We start from the raw sequence: 16,140 nt of genomic DNA on the forward strand, positions 1-16,140 counted from the left end.
TATTTGTAAAGTACTTGGTCATGAGGCTCGGCATACAGTAGGTGCTTAATAAATGTCTCTGCTTTCTGCCCTTTAAAGATCAGCAAGATCATGAAAGACATTGCAGTTTATACACCTAAGATCTCTTGCAGAGAATGAAGAGGTAAAGAAATTTTAAGAACTCTGTAAGATCCTCCAAGTAATCAACATATACCATGATATTTGGAAACTTAATTACAAAATTGGGAATGGGTTAAGATGCCAAGAAAAATACTGGAAAATATGGATCAGGAACAAGGAAACTAAAGGCTTGTAAGACTACACAAATGCCCCACATCTATGCATCGTGAATATTTTCTTTGAAAAGAGAACTGTTAGGTTCTGGACCAAATTAGATTTTTAAAAAATCAAAATTATTCAATTGAACAGACAGTAAATAACTTGTTAAATCAGTCACTTCTGTACAATCAGAACAATGACTGCTTAGAAAAAAATTAATACAATGATACAAAAAGGAATATAAATCAGAAAAAGATGCCATTCAATTGAAATCACTAAATTCTGACCTATTCAAATTAGTTGTTGATGATGAAAAAGGAAATATGGATGAGGGGAAAAACACAAATCTGTAGACATCATATAAAAGTTAAACCAACATAAATCAATTGCAGTTAATAAGGAGAACAAGAAAAACTTTAAAGTTTCTTTTTTGGTTGTTTGGTTTTTTGTTTGTTTGTTTTGGCAGGACAACAGGGGGTTAAGTGACTTGCCCAGGGTCACACAGCTAATAAGTGTCAAGGGTCTGAGGCAAGTTTTGAACTCACGTTTTCCTGAATCCAGGGCCAGTGCTTTATCCACTGTGCCACCTAGCTGCCCCCTAAAAAGTTTCTTAATCATTAAATACCTGACTTTTTTGCCAAAAGGAGGAAAATGGCAACAAAATAACCAAAATTCCAATAGTTTAGCTATTTCAAACTCAAACAGAAACAGATTCCTGCTGGCAGCATATTGACTTAGAAAACCAAAAACCAAGAGTTTTATTGTATTTTTACTTTTTAAAATATTTCCCAATTACATTTTAATCTGGTTCCCACACTAGAGAGTTTTGGTGCCCACCCTACCCAACTGTGAGTTTGACACCTCTGATTTAGACTATAAACTATTTTGAAACAACGGTCTTATAGGGAAATCTAGAGGAAGATTATAAGGAGTAATTGACTTCATTTGAGTAATTATTTCATTTGATCCTCCCAATAAGCCTGTGAAGTAGGCTCTTATTATCCCCATTTTACAAACTGAGGAAACTAAAGCAAACAGAGCTTAAAAGACTTGCCCAAGGGGCAGCTAGATGGCACAGTAGATAGAGCACTGGCCCTGGAGTCAGGAGTACCTGAGTTCAAGTCCGGCCTCAGACACTTAACACTTACTAGCTGTGTGACCCTGGGCAAGTCACTTAACCCCAATTGCCTCACCAAAAAAAAAAAAAAAAAAAAGACTTGCCCAGAATTAGAAAGCTAGTGCCTAAGGCTAGATTTGAACTCAAGTCTTTCTGACTCCAGGCCAGACTGCCCCCTCATATTAACCATATGAAACTGAAACTAAAAATTACTTACTCTGAGCTACTATTTGCAAAATGCAGTTTTAAACATATTTTTTCATTTATTTTATTGGGGGGGGGGCAATGAGGGTTAAGTGACTTGCCCAGGGTCACACAGCTAGTAAGTGTCAAGTGTCTGAGGCTGGATTTGAATTCAGGTCCTCCTGAATCCAGGGTCAGTGCTCTATCCACTGTGCCACTTAGCTGCCCCTGCATTTATTTTTTCAAGTTTTATTGATGCTTTTGTATTTATAACATAATCCTTTTACCTTCCTTCCCCCATTGAACCCATCCTTGTAACAGAAAAAAAGTTAAACAAAACTAAACAAGCAGCAACCCACATTTGAAAATTTATGCAACTTACTTAGTCCTCCAAGTCTCTACTCAGAAGAGAAAGGAGTATATTTTGCCATCTGTTCTTCAGGACCAAGACAGATTATAATTAATCACACTTTGGCAGTCAATGAGAGTTCTTTTATTTTATGTTACTGCTATCACTATTTTATTCTGTTATCCTGGTTATGTTTACTTCATGCACCATCAGTTCATACTGGGTGATTCCATACAGGTCCTTTCTCAATTACTTATATTTATTGTTTCTTACAGTATAAAGTAATAAAGTATTGCATTCACATACCACAATTTGTTTAATCATGCCACCATTAATAGCCACCTACTTGATTTGGGGCCCAGTTTTTTGCTACCGCAAAAAGTACAAAGTTGGCCACTTTAGCTAAAAATAATATACAAATTCTAAAGACAAAGGGCAAATAAAAAGAATTTACAAACAAGTCCTCTCCTCTCCCCATATCCAAAGGATTAAAACTTCCGCCAACACCACACCCTACTCACTGCCTCAGAGATGGAGACAAAAACAGAAACAGGTATGCTATAGTGGGAGTCAGTGGGCCTGGTTCTAGACCTAGTTCTGTAACAAACTAGCTGTATGACCTTAAGTAAGGTCTGTCATCTCTATGGGATTCATACAAATATCAAGGCACTTCTTTAACAAACAAAAAAGAACCAGATATAAAAGAACATACACGCACACACACGCCAAAACTATACACGTTCAGAGAGAAATAAGTATTAAAGATGCTGTTATTGACCTATTCCAGAAAACAGTGATCAGCATAAAACAGTAGATGCTACACAATCCAGGGTACACATCATAGCACAGGCTGGCAGAGAAAATTTAACAAGCAACAATAGTAGAAATGATTCTGGCTAAAGCAATCAATCAATTGGGGGAAAAAACCAGCATTTGACTTAATAGTAGAAAAAAACACAAATGAACTAGAAATCATATAAGACAGAAAGGTATACAAAATATTCATGTTAAATAATCTGAATCCAGTTAAAGTGCTACATGCTATAATGTTCATTCTGAACAAACGGGAAAAAGAAATACTATCTTACTACATGGTCCTTGTATCACTAAAAAATCACTAATAACAATTGTGACAATTCAGCAAATATGAGCTTTCCACTCATTAACTACACTCACAAAAACATAATATGGGTGAAAAAGCAGGAAAACTAAATCAACAAGTCAACCAATTCAAACAAGTGATGTGTGGACAGTCAGAATAGATCGAAATGGCAAAGGACCAAAACTAATTGAACCTATTCTAGTGATAATGACTACAAATGAGGACATTACAAAAGTCAGAATAGGATATGAACTAAACCTGAACACACTCAAACAATTAAAGATAGATGCTGGAAGGTAACCTTTAACTAATAGATTACAGAGAAACATAAAATATCTTCAAAGAATAATGGTCTAGGAGGTGACTATGGACTAACAGATTACAAAGAAATACCAAATACATTCAAATAGTCTGGAAGCAACAAAGAATAACTATGTCACATGATGATGAGCAGTGCCAAAGTGAAAGGAGATTAGAGAGAAAACGGGTCTGCAGTTATTAAAGCCATGCAAAACATCTCAACAGTCCTCACTGAGGATGTGAAGGCTATAGCTGCAACTCTTGGACAGTCTTCAACACTGGAAGGTCATGAACCACCAGGACCAAAGATTTCAATGCCAACTCTGACTCAGGATTTCAAATGGGAAATCATTCTTCTCAGAACATCTTGATGCCTAACACAAACTGACCCAGAGAAGGTAAGCAAAGCAACATATTCAACTAAAGTATTGCCAATAAACAAGAAACTAACCAACTCTTTTCAATTTCAGGGGACACACTAGCTGGATACAACTACCTCGGACCAGGAAACTTGATGGACAAGAACCAAAAAATCCATTAAATAAAAGCAGCTAAAGAACTCAACAAAGGATACAAACATAAGTGAACAAGGAATCAACCCATACATATATTACAATCCAGCCAACAACAAATTCACAGAAGCAACAGAAAAGGCTGAGGACTTAGATGGCTAGATAGGAAACAAAGAGTCCAAAGGAAAAAGAGCACCTTTTCCAACAGCACCAACATCTAACAAGGTAAAAAGACAAACTTTACTAAATGAAAATCTCAAAATCAAAAAAGACGTAAACAACCAGGTGGCAGAATAAAAAGAGAGCTACCAAGACATATATTTGTTAACTGTGCAAGAAAACACTTTAAGCAACAGCTAGCTTTACAGCAAGAACAGAACCAAAAAAGCAATGCTAAAGCAATGAAGGAAGGTGCAGATGCTATGGAACTGGGGGGAAATGGGCAAATGCAAAGTGAGGGTTCTAGGGGAGGTGGGGAAATAGGTATAAGTACTGGGGACTTTTCTTACACAAAAAAAATGGAAGTTTGAAGAACACTATGTTACTATATGTCATACTAGCAGACAGACTCACTTAAACAAGCAAGATAGTGAGTCATACCATTACCAAAGCACACAAACAACATTCACTTCACCTAGATCAATGCAAAATGACAGCACACATGCACAAATACTAATACCACTGGTATTAATTAATGCTAATGCATGGAGAGTATGGCTAAATCCAGCAGACTTTCAACACCGAACAACCATTTGTTCAGATTTAAACTTACTGGAACAAGAAATATTTAACTTAGCAATTAAAATTGTGACTGAAACTGGACCAGATAGTCAAAAAGTAAAGCAATATAGTAATGATTTAGTTGCAACACTACAAATAGCAGAAGACACAAACAACATAATGTCATGGTGGTGGATCAGATAACATACATAACCATGGGAAACCAACCAACTAAAGCAAAAGGGGTACTACTTAAACTTTACTAACAACTTCAACCAAGGTATGGGAACAACTAACTCAACATCAAGAGTAGATGTAGAAAAAGCAGAAGCACAATTTCTAACTATAGAAAATACAATACACATCAAAATGATGAGAATAGGAGACCACTTTCCTACTGGATAGTACTACTTCAAAATTAAACCAACCAGACTAATTTAGCAAACAAACAGACAGGAAGAAACAAATAAAGTCTAACTACACAGAAGGACAAAGAACAGAAATCCAACAAAAATTAAGATGGAGAGTGTGAGGCACAAATGAAAACCACTACAGAGAAGTTTATAGGCAGAGAGAATTTACATCTGGCTTTAAATTTCCAGAATATCCTTTTGTGACAACCAGAAGTGGTCCAGCCTTACACTCAGGAACAGGAGGAACAGAAAATGACTCTGAATCAGTTGGTTCAAATAGTCAGCAAAGAATTAACTATAGATTATAACCATGGATCAAAACAGATCTTGCTAGATAATAGATTATCCTTGAATGAAAAAACAAGGAGTAAAAGATAGTCAAAGTTGGGTACAAGATAGAGTAGATGACACACCACCAGCAACAGAAGAAACACTAGTAAGAAATGTACTAGTAAAATACATACACACCATGGACAGGGATAGATGACTCAGGATCAATATATCCAAATGGAAATATATTGGATAAACAACCAGATATTACATACAAACCAATACTAAAATCAACCAGGGCAAATATTAGTAAAACTAAACCAAATTGTACACATAATACTCAGGTTCAGGACCAACTCAAAATAGAAGTAACACATCCTACATTTTTCTGGAAAGGAAAGTTAATAATGAAAGAAAGGAAGACTAAGAACACCAAAACAATGGAACTTACCCTCATTCTATCAATCAAAAACTGAACTTCTGGAAATATTTCCCAGAGAAAACTGGAAAATTCTTTATACTTGTTTTGAATAGAAGAAAAGTGCCAAAATAATATATTAAAATGTGACATGACTCTTAAGCAATTAATAGTATGTGAAAATAAAGATACTTAATCATTGATATGTAAAATGACAATAAAATGTTAAAACAAAAAAATCTGTGTTTTCTATTGAAAAACAATACTATACATGTGCTTTGAATTAAGGGAGTGAGGGTGGGAATTCCAATGTATTCTCCCTCTTCTCACTGAACAACCAATTAATTGGTCCAGTTCCTTGGGATTAAATAATCTCTATCACTGTGGAATATAGATGCTGATTGAACCATACTATTTCTTTTGTTTTGGGTGCTGTTGGGTTTTTTTTTCTATTTTGAGGTTTTGCATCACTGCTCTGATTTTTTCTCTTGTAACAGGATTAATGCAGAAATAGGATTAATGTTATTATGTGTATATATATATGTGTGTATATATATATGTCTATGTATATAGATATATAGATATAACCTATATCAGATTACCTGCTGTCTAGGGAAGGGGGGAGGGAGGGAGAAAACTCTGAAATTGTAAAGCTTGTATAAACAAAAGTTGAGAACTATCTTTACATGTAACAGAAAAAATAAAATACCTTATACATAAAAAAATTAAATTAAATTAAAAAAATAATAATAATCTCTATCACTCTTAGCTCTAAAAAAAATTTAGGAGACACCTAAACCAAGAAATTTCATCTCCAAAAGTCAATGTAAGGGCAGCTAGGTGGCGCAGTGGATAGAGCACGGGCCCTGGATTCAGGACTACCTGAGTTCAAATCCGACCTCAAACACTTAACACTTACTAGCTGTGTGACCCTGGGCAAGTCACTTAACCCCAATTGCCTCACTTAAAAAAAAAAAAGTCAATGTAAAACTATACTTGATTCTGAAACTTGGGATAGCACAAAATAAATGTAATATACTGTTAATATCGTGTTTTAAACACTTATAACATTAGTCAAATTCACTCATTTTAAAGGCTTTAAACTCCTAATAACTAAAACACTAAAAGTATTTTACTAGCTGTGTGACCCTGGGCAAGTCACTTAACCCCAACTGCCTCACCAAAAGAAAAAAAAGGAAAAATCAATCAATTAATTAACCACACTTTTTTCAGGATAAAGTACAAACCTCATAAGGGCAAGAGGTGTACTGGAAGTTAAAGGACTGGGGTTCAAATGCCAATTTAAAAAAAAAACTTGTTACCTGTAACCTTAGTCTTTACCTCTCTGGGCCTCAGGTAGTTCACCAGTAAAATGAGGATAATATGCTAAATTATTTATGAGGTTCCCTCCAATTCCAAATGCTTCCAGCAAATAATTTTATAATAAACTGACTATTAACTTTTAATGAAATTGCATCACATTTATTCTTTCAGCTAAAACATCTCCAAAGCCACATTTCCAAGCTCACGAAATTGAAACAATATCTCGCACCCTCATTTACTTCTATTTAATGGAGTAGAAATAGGAGTAATTATCAGCAACACAATAAAAATAATGCATTTTATTTAGAGACTAATTAGAAAAGTACTATAAACAGATAAACAGATTGGGGGCTACATTTCCACCAGTCAACTTCTGGTTCCCATCTAAATGCCAAAATATCCAGATCAGGAATCTTATGGAAAAGTACAATCATTCATATTTAGAGTTATTCTGTACAAAGCTTGTTTTGTATAGGTTTGTTCGCATGTTGTCTCCCTCGTTAGATTGTAAGCTCCTTGAAGGCAGGAGCTGTCTTTTTACCTCTTTTTGCACTCCCAGAGCTTACATAGACATAAATCTTTGATAATGTTTGATGATTGACTGATTGGTCAGAAATCATCGTCTAAGAGCAGAAAACTGAAAAGAGCACAGGCGATGACTGTATCACCTTGGAAGCAGATAGATGTTTGTTGTCGCCTGGGTACAAAGCACCGTCTGACCTTCGCAGCAGGAGGCCCGGCGCAGGTACAGACTCGGGAGCGGGGCTGTCTAGCACTAGCCGTCTGTTGACAGATTCACTTTCCGACTCGGTACCCAGCGCGAAGCCCCCTCTCTACGGGTAAAGGAGCGAGCTCGAGGGTCAAAGGTTCCCGAGGAGTACGGGAGGAGATCCACGCAAGCCCAAGGCCCGCCGGGAAGCCCCGGCTGTCCTGCGCCAACGCCCCTCTCCCAGGCCCTCCCCGGCGCCCCGGACCAGACAGGGCCCGGTGCGCTTCCCCTCGGGGTCCCGGGCGCCTAGCGCCAGCCTCACCCACCTCAGCAGCGCCAGGAAGGCGGCGGGCTCCACGTCGGGCAGCTCGATCTCGGCCGAGGTGGTGGCCATGCCGCCGTTGAACATAGCGTCGAAGACTGCGCTGCCGGCGGCCAGAACGAAGCGATGGGCCGGAATGCGCTGGGGGCCCCCGGCGGCAGCGGCCCCGGCGCCCCCGCGGCCCTTGCCCAGCACGAAACGCACGTCGCTCAGCAGCTCCGTGTTGAAGAGGAAGGCGAAGCGCTCCTTGAGTGACGCCTTGGTCGCCTGCCAGTTGTACAACGGCTCCCGCTGCAGGGGAATCGGCGCCGCCGGCCCCTGAGGCGAGAGCGGCGGTGGCGGAGGCGGCGGCGGCGGCGGCGCCAAAGGCGGCTGCTGGGAGGCCCCGGCGCCCCTCTCGGCCTCTGGGCCCAGGAGAGAGTCCCCCGGAGCTGGGGTCCCGATTCCGGCCATGCCCTAACCGCGGCTAGTTCCTACGGAGTGCGCTCCCCGCGACGGCTTAACAGGCGGTCCAGGCCCCGGCTGCCATTTCCCGCTCCGGCCCGGTCAGGTCCAGTCCCGGGCCCAGGCCGCGGCTGTGAGAAACCTGCCTCTCACAGCCGGTTCCGTTGCGTTTGCTTCCGAACCTTCCGGGAAAGTGCCACTTCCGGCCACTACCCACGGGAGGGGGGAGGGGGGAGGGGCGCCCACGCAAGCGCCCCCGAGCCAGACCGGAGGAGGGGCGGGGGAGGGGAAAGGAGGAGGGCGGCGCGTGCACCTAGTACACCACTAGGTGATGCCGATGGACACCCCCGGAATCTGCAGCGGAGGCGCGGCCCGGCGGAAAACCCCGAATCGCAGAGTCCGGGCCCCTTCACGTCCCTCCCACCCCAGCGGAGGAGAATATGCACCCCCCTCCCCCATTTGCCCAGGTCCACTTGGAAGCCTGCTGGAAAGGCCGGGGCGAGTCCGACATCCTGGACTCAACTCTCCCCTCAGTAAGCAAATGAAGCAGGGCCAGGGGGCAGGCAGGACCATGCTGCGCTGGCCACAGTTGTGACGCAGGAGAAATTTGTCCGGAGGGTCCATGTTCTCCAGCTCTGACCTCGGTTCATCACCGCCAGGAGAGTGTCCTTCCGAAGCAACTGGCTATGCCACACCCTTCTTCGTACCGTCAAAACCTGCTGTCACATGATGGATGGGAAAAGAAACATTGGCATAGGAGTGAGCCCCCTGATCGAGACACTGAACCGCCTGCTGCCTCAGTTTCCTCATCTGTAGAATAGTAGCTCCTACCTCCCAGGGTCGTGATGAGGATCAAAAGAGATAAATTATACAAAGCACTTTGTAAATCCTCTAAAGCTATTATTAGGAAGGCTCTAAAACTAATCTATTTTAAGCTATTGCCAGATGACTATCTATTAGGTGTGTTTGGAAATTAGTGAAAGTGCAGTGAAGTTTTCTCATTCTAAGAAAAAAAAATGAATCTAAAATTGTGGTCTTTCTGCCTTTTCTGTCAAGAGCTTTTGGAGCAGGAAAATTTTTACTTCTCCTCTGATAGGGTAGAAAGGCCACCATACTTGGAATCAGAAACTGGCCTCTAAGCAAGCACAGCTGCTTTTTGGCTGTGTGACCTTGAGCAAGTCAATAAACCTCACTGAGATTTCTATAAAATGGAATAATAATATTTACATACTATTACACAAGGTTATTTCTTTGATCTGCTGAACCTGTTCTTTCCAAGGCCACCACTGATCTTTCATGACTATCCCATAACCTTTTTTTTCTCAGTCCATAATGTCCTTAACCTTCCTCACTGTTAAATATTGTTAACTCCTAGACATTCAAAGCCTGCCTGCCATAGCTCATTACTTTTCCATAAACTCTGCTCCAAGCCTAACATCCTGTAGCTGTGTCCTTGTGTGCTTGGAATCCTCCTTCCCTCAATCTTCTTTGCTCATCCTTTAAAGTCCCTCCTCCATGAAACTCTTACTGATTCCCACAGTGTGTAGCAACCTCCCCCACTTCATATAGCATTTGTAGATATTGTGTATTGTAAATATCTTTATCTTCCTATTTGACTGTATGTTCCAAGAAGGCTGAGAATCTGTCTCATCTTCTACAGTTCTTAGAACCAAGATCTGCATACAGTTGGTATAAATCTATTGAATTGACCACCACCCCCCTTCAATCCAGTCCTTAAAAGCTGACGTCTGACCATGGCATTCCCATTCTCCAAAAAACAAAACAAACCCCACCAAAAAAAAAAAAATCTTCAATATCTTCTCATTGCCAATATGATAAAGTGCAAATCACTTGGTCTATCATCTGAGATCCTCCAAAATCTGTCTCTAGCCTACCTTTCTGACCTGAATTTTCCTTTTAAGAATAATGTTTGGGGATATATCTATATATGCACAGAGTTACCTGCTTTCGCCTATTTTTTTTTTGCAGGGCTATGAGGGCTAAGTGACTTGCCCAGGGTCACACAGCTAGTAAGTGTCAAGTGTCTGAGGTTGAATTTGAACTCAGCTCCTCCTGAATCCAGGGCCAGTGTTTTTTATCCACTGTTCCACCTAGGTGCCCCCTCTAGCCTATCTTTCTAGCCTTATTTGACATACTCCTTTTCAGAAACTCTGTGTTCTAGTTAAACCAGTCCTTAAGCTTCTCCCCAGGGTGCTAAATTCTTTGCCAAAAAAATCCAGGGGTAGGGGACAATTAGGAAGAGACATGGGTGCTCATACCACAGAGCTGGGAGTCACCAACTCCAAATTCATCTAGTAAGATGAAAGACCACCAATTCTTACCATCTGCCCTGCCACTTGGTCCTAAAGTTCACTGGGCCTTACCATCTGTTGAACACCCTCAAAACCCCTAGGCACTGTCATGCTGCAACCTTAAGACCTTTGCATCCTCCCAGCAGCTGGGACACTTTTGGATCCATGGTCTCCCCAACTTTGAGCATGAGCAGCTTGAGAATAGGGACTGCCTTTTTTCATATTTGTATCCCCAGAACTTAGTACAATGCTTGGCCAGTAATAAACACATTTTTTCATTCATTCACTCATTCATATATTTCATCATCTTGACCTTTCTCACTTCCAGGCTGTCCTCCAAGCCTGGAAGGCAAACCCTCCAGGTCTGTTGGCCTAATTTACATCCTTTTCTTCCTGCCCCACCTGGCTCAGGACCTTATCCTACCTTTCCAGTCTTCTACACTTCACTCCCCTTCACACACTCTTCCATCCATCAACAGTGGCCATCTTGCTATTCCTCATATACTAAACACCATCTTGCGACTCTAGACTTTTTTCACTGGCCAGTCCCCATGCCTAGAATAGTTTCTTTCCTCATCTGCACCTCTTGGCTTTTCAGGCTTCCTTCAAGTCTCAGCTCAAATTCCCCTTTCTACAGGAGGCCTTTCACCTCCTCATGTTCCAAACTGTCCCTCCCCTCCCCACACCAAACTGTTGGTGCCTTGACTCAGAGATGACCTACTTGCATTCTCTATATCTTCCATATAGAGAGCTATTTTTTCATCTCCCCTATTAGAACAAGAACTCCTTGACAGCAGGGACTGGCTTTTTGTCTTTCTTTGACTACCCAGCACTTAGCATGATGCCTGGAACATAGCAAATGCTTAATCAATGCATGTTGACTGATGAACTGCTCTATAGAATTTTCTCTGCTCCCCCTAGCAGAAAACAACCTCTCCCCTCTTCAGATTTCTCTTAATCTTTTGTCTGTATCAGTGGAGTCAAACTCAAATAGAAGTGAGAGGAAGGAGACACTAATCTTTTTTTTTTTTTTTGGTGAGTCAGTTGGGGTTAAGTGACTTGCCCAGGGTCACACAGCTAGTAAGTGTCAAGTGTCTGAGGCTGGATTTGAACTCAGGTCCTCCTGATTCCAGGGCCTGTGCTCTATCCACTGCACCACCTAGCTGCCCTGGGAGACACTAATCTTTACAAAAGAATCCCTGTGAACTGCACGTTGACTTAGTTTTAAGTAATATTATTTATGTTTTATTGAATTTTTATTTATTTTGTTAAATATTTCCCAAGTATATTTTAATCCATGATTGTGAATTTAACATCTCTGGTCTAGATCTCTTCTCCTTCCTCCATCTCTTTCCTCCCTCATTACGTTGTACCTTGAATCATGCTTATTTTAGTACAGATCTTATCCATGCTAAGAATATTGGTTCCTTGACAAGGACCGTGTTTTTCAAATTTGTATGTCCAGCTCCTAGTAGTGTCTTGCACTTAGCAGATGCTAAATTGTTTGTTGAATTGAAGTGTTAAATCTGTTATTTCATCAGTGCTGATATTCTTTCTATTTATTTAGACATCAACACCTCTATGACTTTTTCTCCTGTACGATTCTTGTCAATGCATGTTTTCCAATAAATCTACAGATCTACCCATCACACTGCAGACCCTCCTTTTACTGTTTTACTATTTTGGGAATGTCAGTGTATATTTCTGGCTGTCCATTTGTTGTAAGCTGGCTGATTCCCCCAAAGAACAGTTCACAATGTTTTATTTAAGTGTGAGCCATTATTATCACCCAGGCTTCTCAAGTAACATCAAGACAATTTGTCCTATGAGTAAGGTCTGGCTTTAGTGAGGAAATATGTTAAGAGGCAGAAAATAACACTTGTGTGCTCTGTCATGCAAGTAAATAGTTTGTTCCAATTTAGATTCAAAATGCTCATGGCAGAATTGTCTGTTTAAAAAACCCAAGTCACTCAGAAAACCAATCTATCCACATGCTTCCTTTTCCCTTGATTTCTGTATTTAACTTCCCCAACACTTCACTCTCCTGGTTCTACTACTTCTCTGACAACTTCTCTGTCTCCTTTGCTAACTCTTCCACATTTCAATAAATTTTTAATAAGCACCTATTGTAGGTACTGGAGATAAAGAGGAAAAAAACACAATCCCTTAGTATCTTATCTTGGACTTGAGAAACAGCCTGGAGAAAAAGCACTGAAATTGGAGTCAAAACACCACAGTTTTGCTCTGGGCTATGCCAGCAATCGGCCATGTAATTTTGGACAAATCACTCCTCTCATTTTCCTCACCTGTAAAACACAGGGATTGTACTAGACATGAGTTCTTTTTTTTTTTTCTTTTTTGGTGAGGCAATTGGGGTTAAGTGACTTGCCCAGGGTCACACAGCTAGTAAGTGTCAGGTGTCTGAGGCTGGATTTGAACTCAGGTCCTTCTGAATCCAGGGCAGGTGCTCCATCCACTGTGCCACCTAGCTGCCCCTAGACATGAGTTCTTAACCTGGAGTTCATGAACATTTTTTCTCTAAACATTTAGATAACTATTTCAATATCATTAGTTTCCTTTGTAACCTTAGGCAACTTATTTCATACATTGAAAAACATAATTTTGAAGAGGGGTCTTTGAGTATGACCAGATGTCGAAAAGGATCTACGACACAAACAAGTTTTAAAACCTCTAGACTATGTAAATAATAATTTAAATTCTAATAAGGATCTAAAATACAATCCAATAATAATCTACACTAAAATAAGTTTATAGCCAAAACAACTGACATTATTCTTTAGGATTTATAAAGCACTTTACATCTAAGTGCTAATCTAAGTAATCTAATCTTTAGATCTAAGTGCTAATGTCCTTTGAGCAAACAGAACCAGAAACCCATGTGCTAAGTTGAAAAATGTAGCTCCTTTTGCCCCCTGCTGGATTTTTGCATCAAGTGTTACACCAAAAGAAACCTGCCATTATCACAGATGCAATTTATTTGTCATACATTCTTTGTTGGCATGTCATGTTGTTTGGAAGCCAGCCTGAAGAAATAATATATGTCACCCCGTGTACTAGTTTTATAATTAGAACAGATGTGAGGTCAAATCAGAACAGGACATTTAAGCAAAGAAAATTTAGGAAGAAGCCAGGGAAAACAAAGATGGGGAGAAACAAGTGGGCAGAGAGGTGTTTGGAGGATTTTTTTAACATGAAAAGGAGGAGACATTGAAGGAAAATCTAAAAGACAAATTTTTTTGGCCCTTGAGACTTGTATATTTCAGGGAGCACAGAGAGGTTCAGCTGCTATTGGATAACCCTCTCTGAAAGGATGAATAATTGTAATTAAAAATAGAAACTAAGGTCATGAAGCTAAAGAAAAGAAGGAACTACATGCTAACATGCCTACAGCAGACTGTGAAGCAAGTGAAAGATTAGCCTTCTTCCCTTAAGGGGCTAATTGTGTATTTTCTTTTATTTTCTTTTAAATTTTTTTATTACATTTTGAGTTCTGAGTTGTCTCCCTCCCAACCCTGTGGTAAAGAAAGCCAATGTTTCTATATACGTACATAAATATATGTGTATATATATTTTTATGTGTGTGTATGAATATATGCATGTATATGTATTATGTATTACATGAAACCATATAATGCATACTTCCATATATCAGTCCTGTCTCTGGAGGTGAATAGTATTTTCCTTCATAAGTCTTCTATAGCTGATTTGAATGTTCATATTACTCAGAATGGCTTAGTCATTCACAGTTACTCTTAGAACAATATTGCTATTACTATATGCAATGTTCTCTTGGTTCTGTTCATTTCACTTGGCATTATTTCATGCAGGTCTTTCCATGTTTTTCTAAAATCAAACTGCTTATCATTTTTTACAGTGCAGTACTATTCCATCACAATCATATGCCACAACTTATTCAACCATTCCCCAATTGATGGTTATCACCTCAATTTTTAATTCTTTACCTCCACAAAGAGACCTGCTATAAACGTTTAAGAAAATATAGGTTCTTTTCTTTTTTTCCTTGTGAAACAGACCTAATATAGTAGATTGCAGTTTTATAACCCTTCAGGCATAATTCTAGATTACGCTCCCAAATGGTTGGATCTGTTCACTGTTCCACCAACAGTGTATTAGTGTCCCAATTTTTCTACATCCTCTCCAATATTTGTCATATTCTATCATACTAACTAGTCTAAGAGGTGTGAGGTGGTATCTCAAAGTTGTTTTAATATGCATATCTGTATGTGATGTTCAAATTTTTCAAGAGTTATAGTTTCTGGGTAATTTAATAATTTTATTAATAAGGCTAGCATGTTATTAATGAGAGGTTAATGGTACTCTTGAATGCTGAAGACCTTCATGAAGGCAGGCTCACCATTTACATGCCCTTCAGAAGAGGGGCGTTCTTGAGGGTGCAATCAACTCTGATTGGTTAATAATTAATGAGAGAATGAATATTAAAAAGAAGGGCTAGACCTATTCTAATGAACTTTGGTTATGTCATTTAATTCTAAATTACCCAGCTTTGGGAAATTTATTCAAATAATTTATCCCCACCCAAACCTGAGTAGAGCACAATGGGCTTCCCCACCTGAGTGGGGTCTGAACAAGATTATTAAGAAAGGTAATCCAATCTCATCATTAGTAATGTTCTTCGGAGACAGAACTTTTGAAATGAGGACTTTAGAAAAGGGGGGAACTCTGGAAATCCCCAAATCATTAGTTATTAATTATAATTTCCCTTATCCAATCGATGATTTAGAGCATTTTTTATAACTATACATAGCTTTTCTTCTTCCAAAAAGTGCCTATTCATATCCTTTGACCATTTATCAATTGGGGAGTGGCTCTTGTTTTTACAAATTTAACTCAATATATTTGAGAAATATGGTATTTATCTAAGAAACTGTCTATATTCCCCCCCCACAATTTTCTGCTTTGCTTCTAATCTTGGCTATATTGATTTTGTTTTTATAAAACCTTTTTAGCTTGATAAAATCAAAATAATCCAGGTCACATCCCAGAAGATTGTCTATTATTTATTCATAAACTCTTCTCCTATCCACAAATCTGATAGGTAATGGGTTCCCCGCTCTTCTAATTTACTTATGATATCTCTATGTCTAGGTCACGGATCGATTTTAACCTTATATATGGTAAATGGTGTGAAATATCAATCTATACCTAGTTTCTGCCGGACTGCTTTCTGGTTTTCTCAGCAAATTTGTGCATTTTAGAATCATAGAATCTTTACATTGGAGTGGGTCATGGAAGTCATCTAGTCTAACCTTTACTCCTCTTATAATGTGAGGGCAAAAAGTGTTGTTTTTTTCTTTATATCCCTAGTGACTTCCCTCGTCTCCTGCA

At 39.5% G+C, this 16,140-nt stretch overlaps 1 protein-coding gene across 1 annotated transcript in view; it reads right to left on the reverse strand.

Moving 5' to 3' along the window:
* The window catches only part of BTBD1 (BTB domain containing 1), a 38,896-nt gene extending 30,181 nt beyond the window's left edge, over positions 1 to 8,715 (reverse strand). Inside the window, exon 1 of the mRNA XM_043985617.1 lies at positions 8,001 to 8,715. Coding sequence (XP_043841552.1) covers positions 8,001 to 8,449 — 449 coding nt within the window. The 5' untranslated portion in view covers positions 8,450 to 8,715. The remainder of the gene's footprint in view (positions 1 to 8,000) is intronic.
* Between the last annotated feature and the right edge of the window lie 7,425 nt (positions 8,716 to 16,140).

The sequence above is a fragment of the Dromiciops gliroides genome, chromosome 2, assembly GCF_019393635.1.
Source record: "Dromiciops gliroides isolate mDroGli1 chromosome 2, mDroGli1.pri, whole genome shotgun sequence".
NCBI lineage: Eukaryota > Metazoa > Chordata > Mammalia > Microbiotheria > Microbiotheriidae > Dromiciops > Dromiciops gliroides.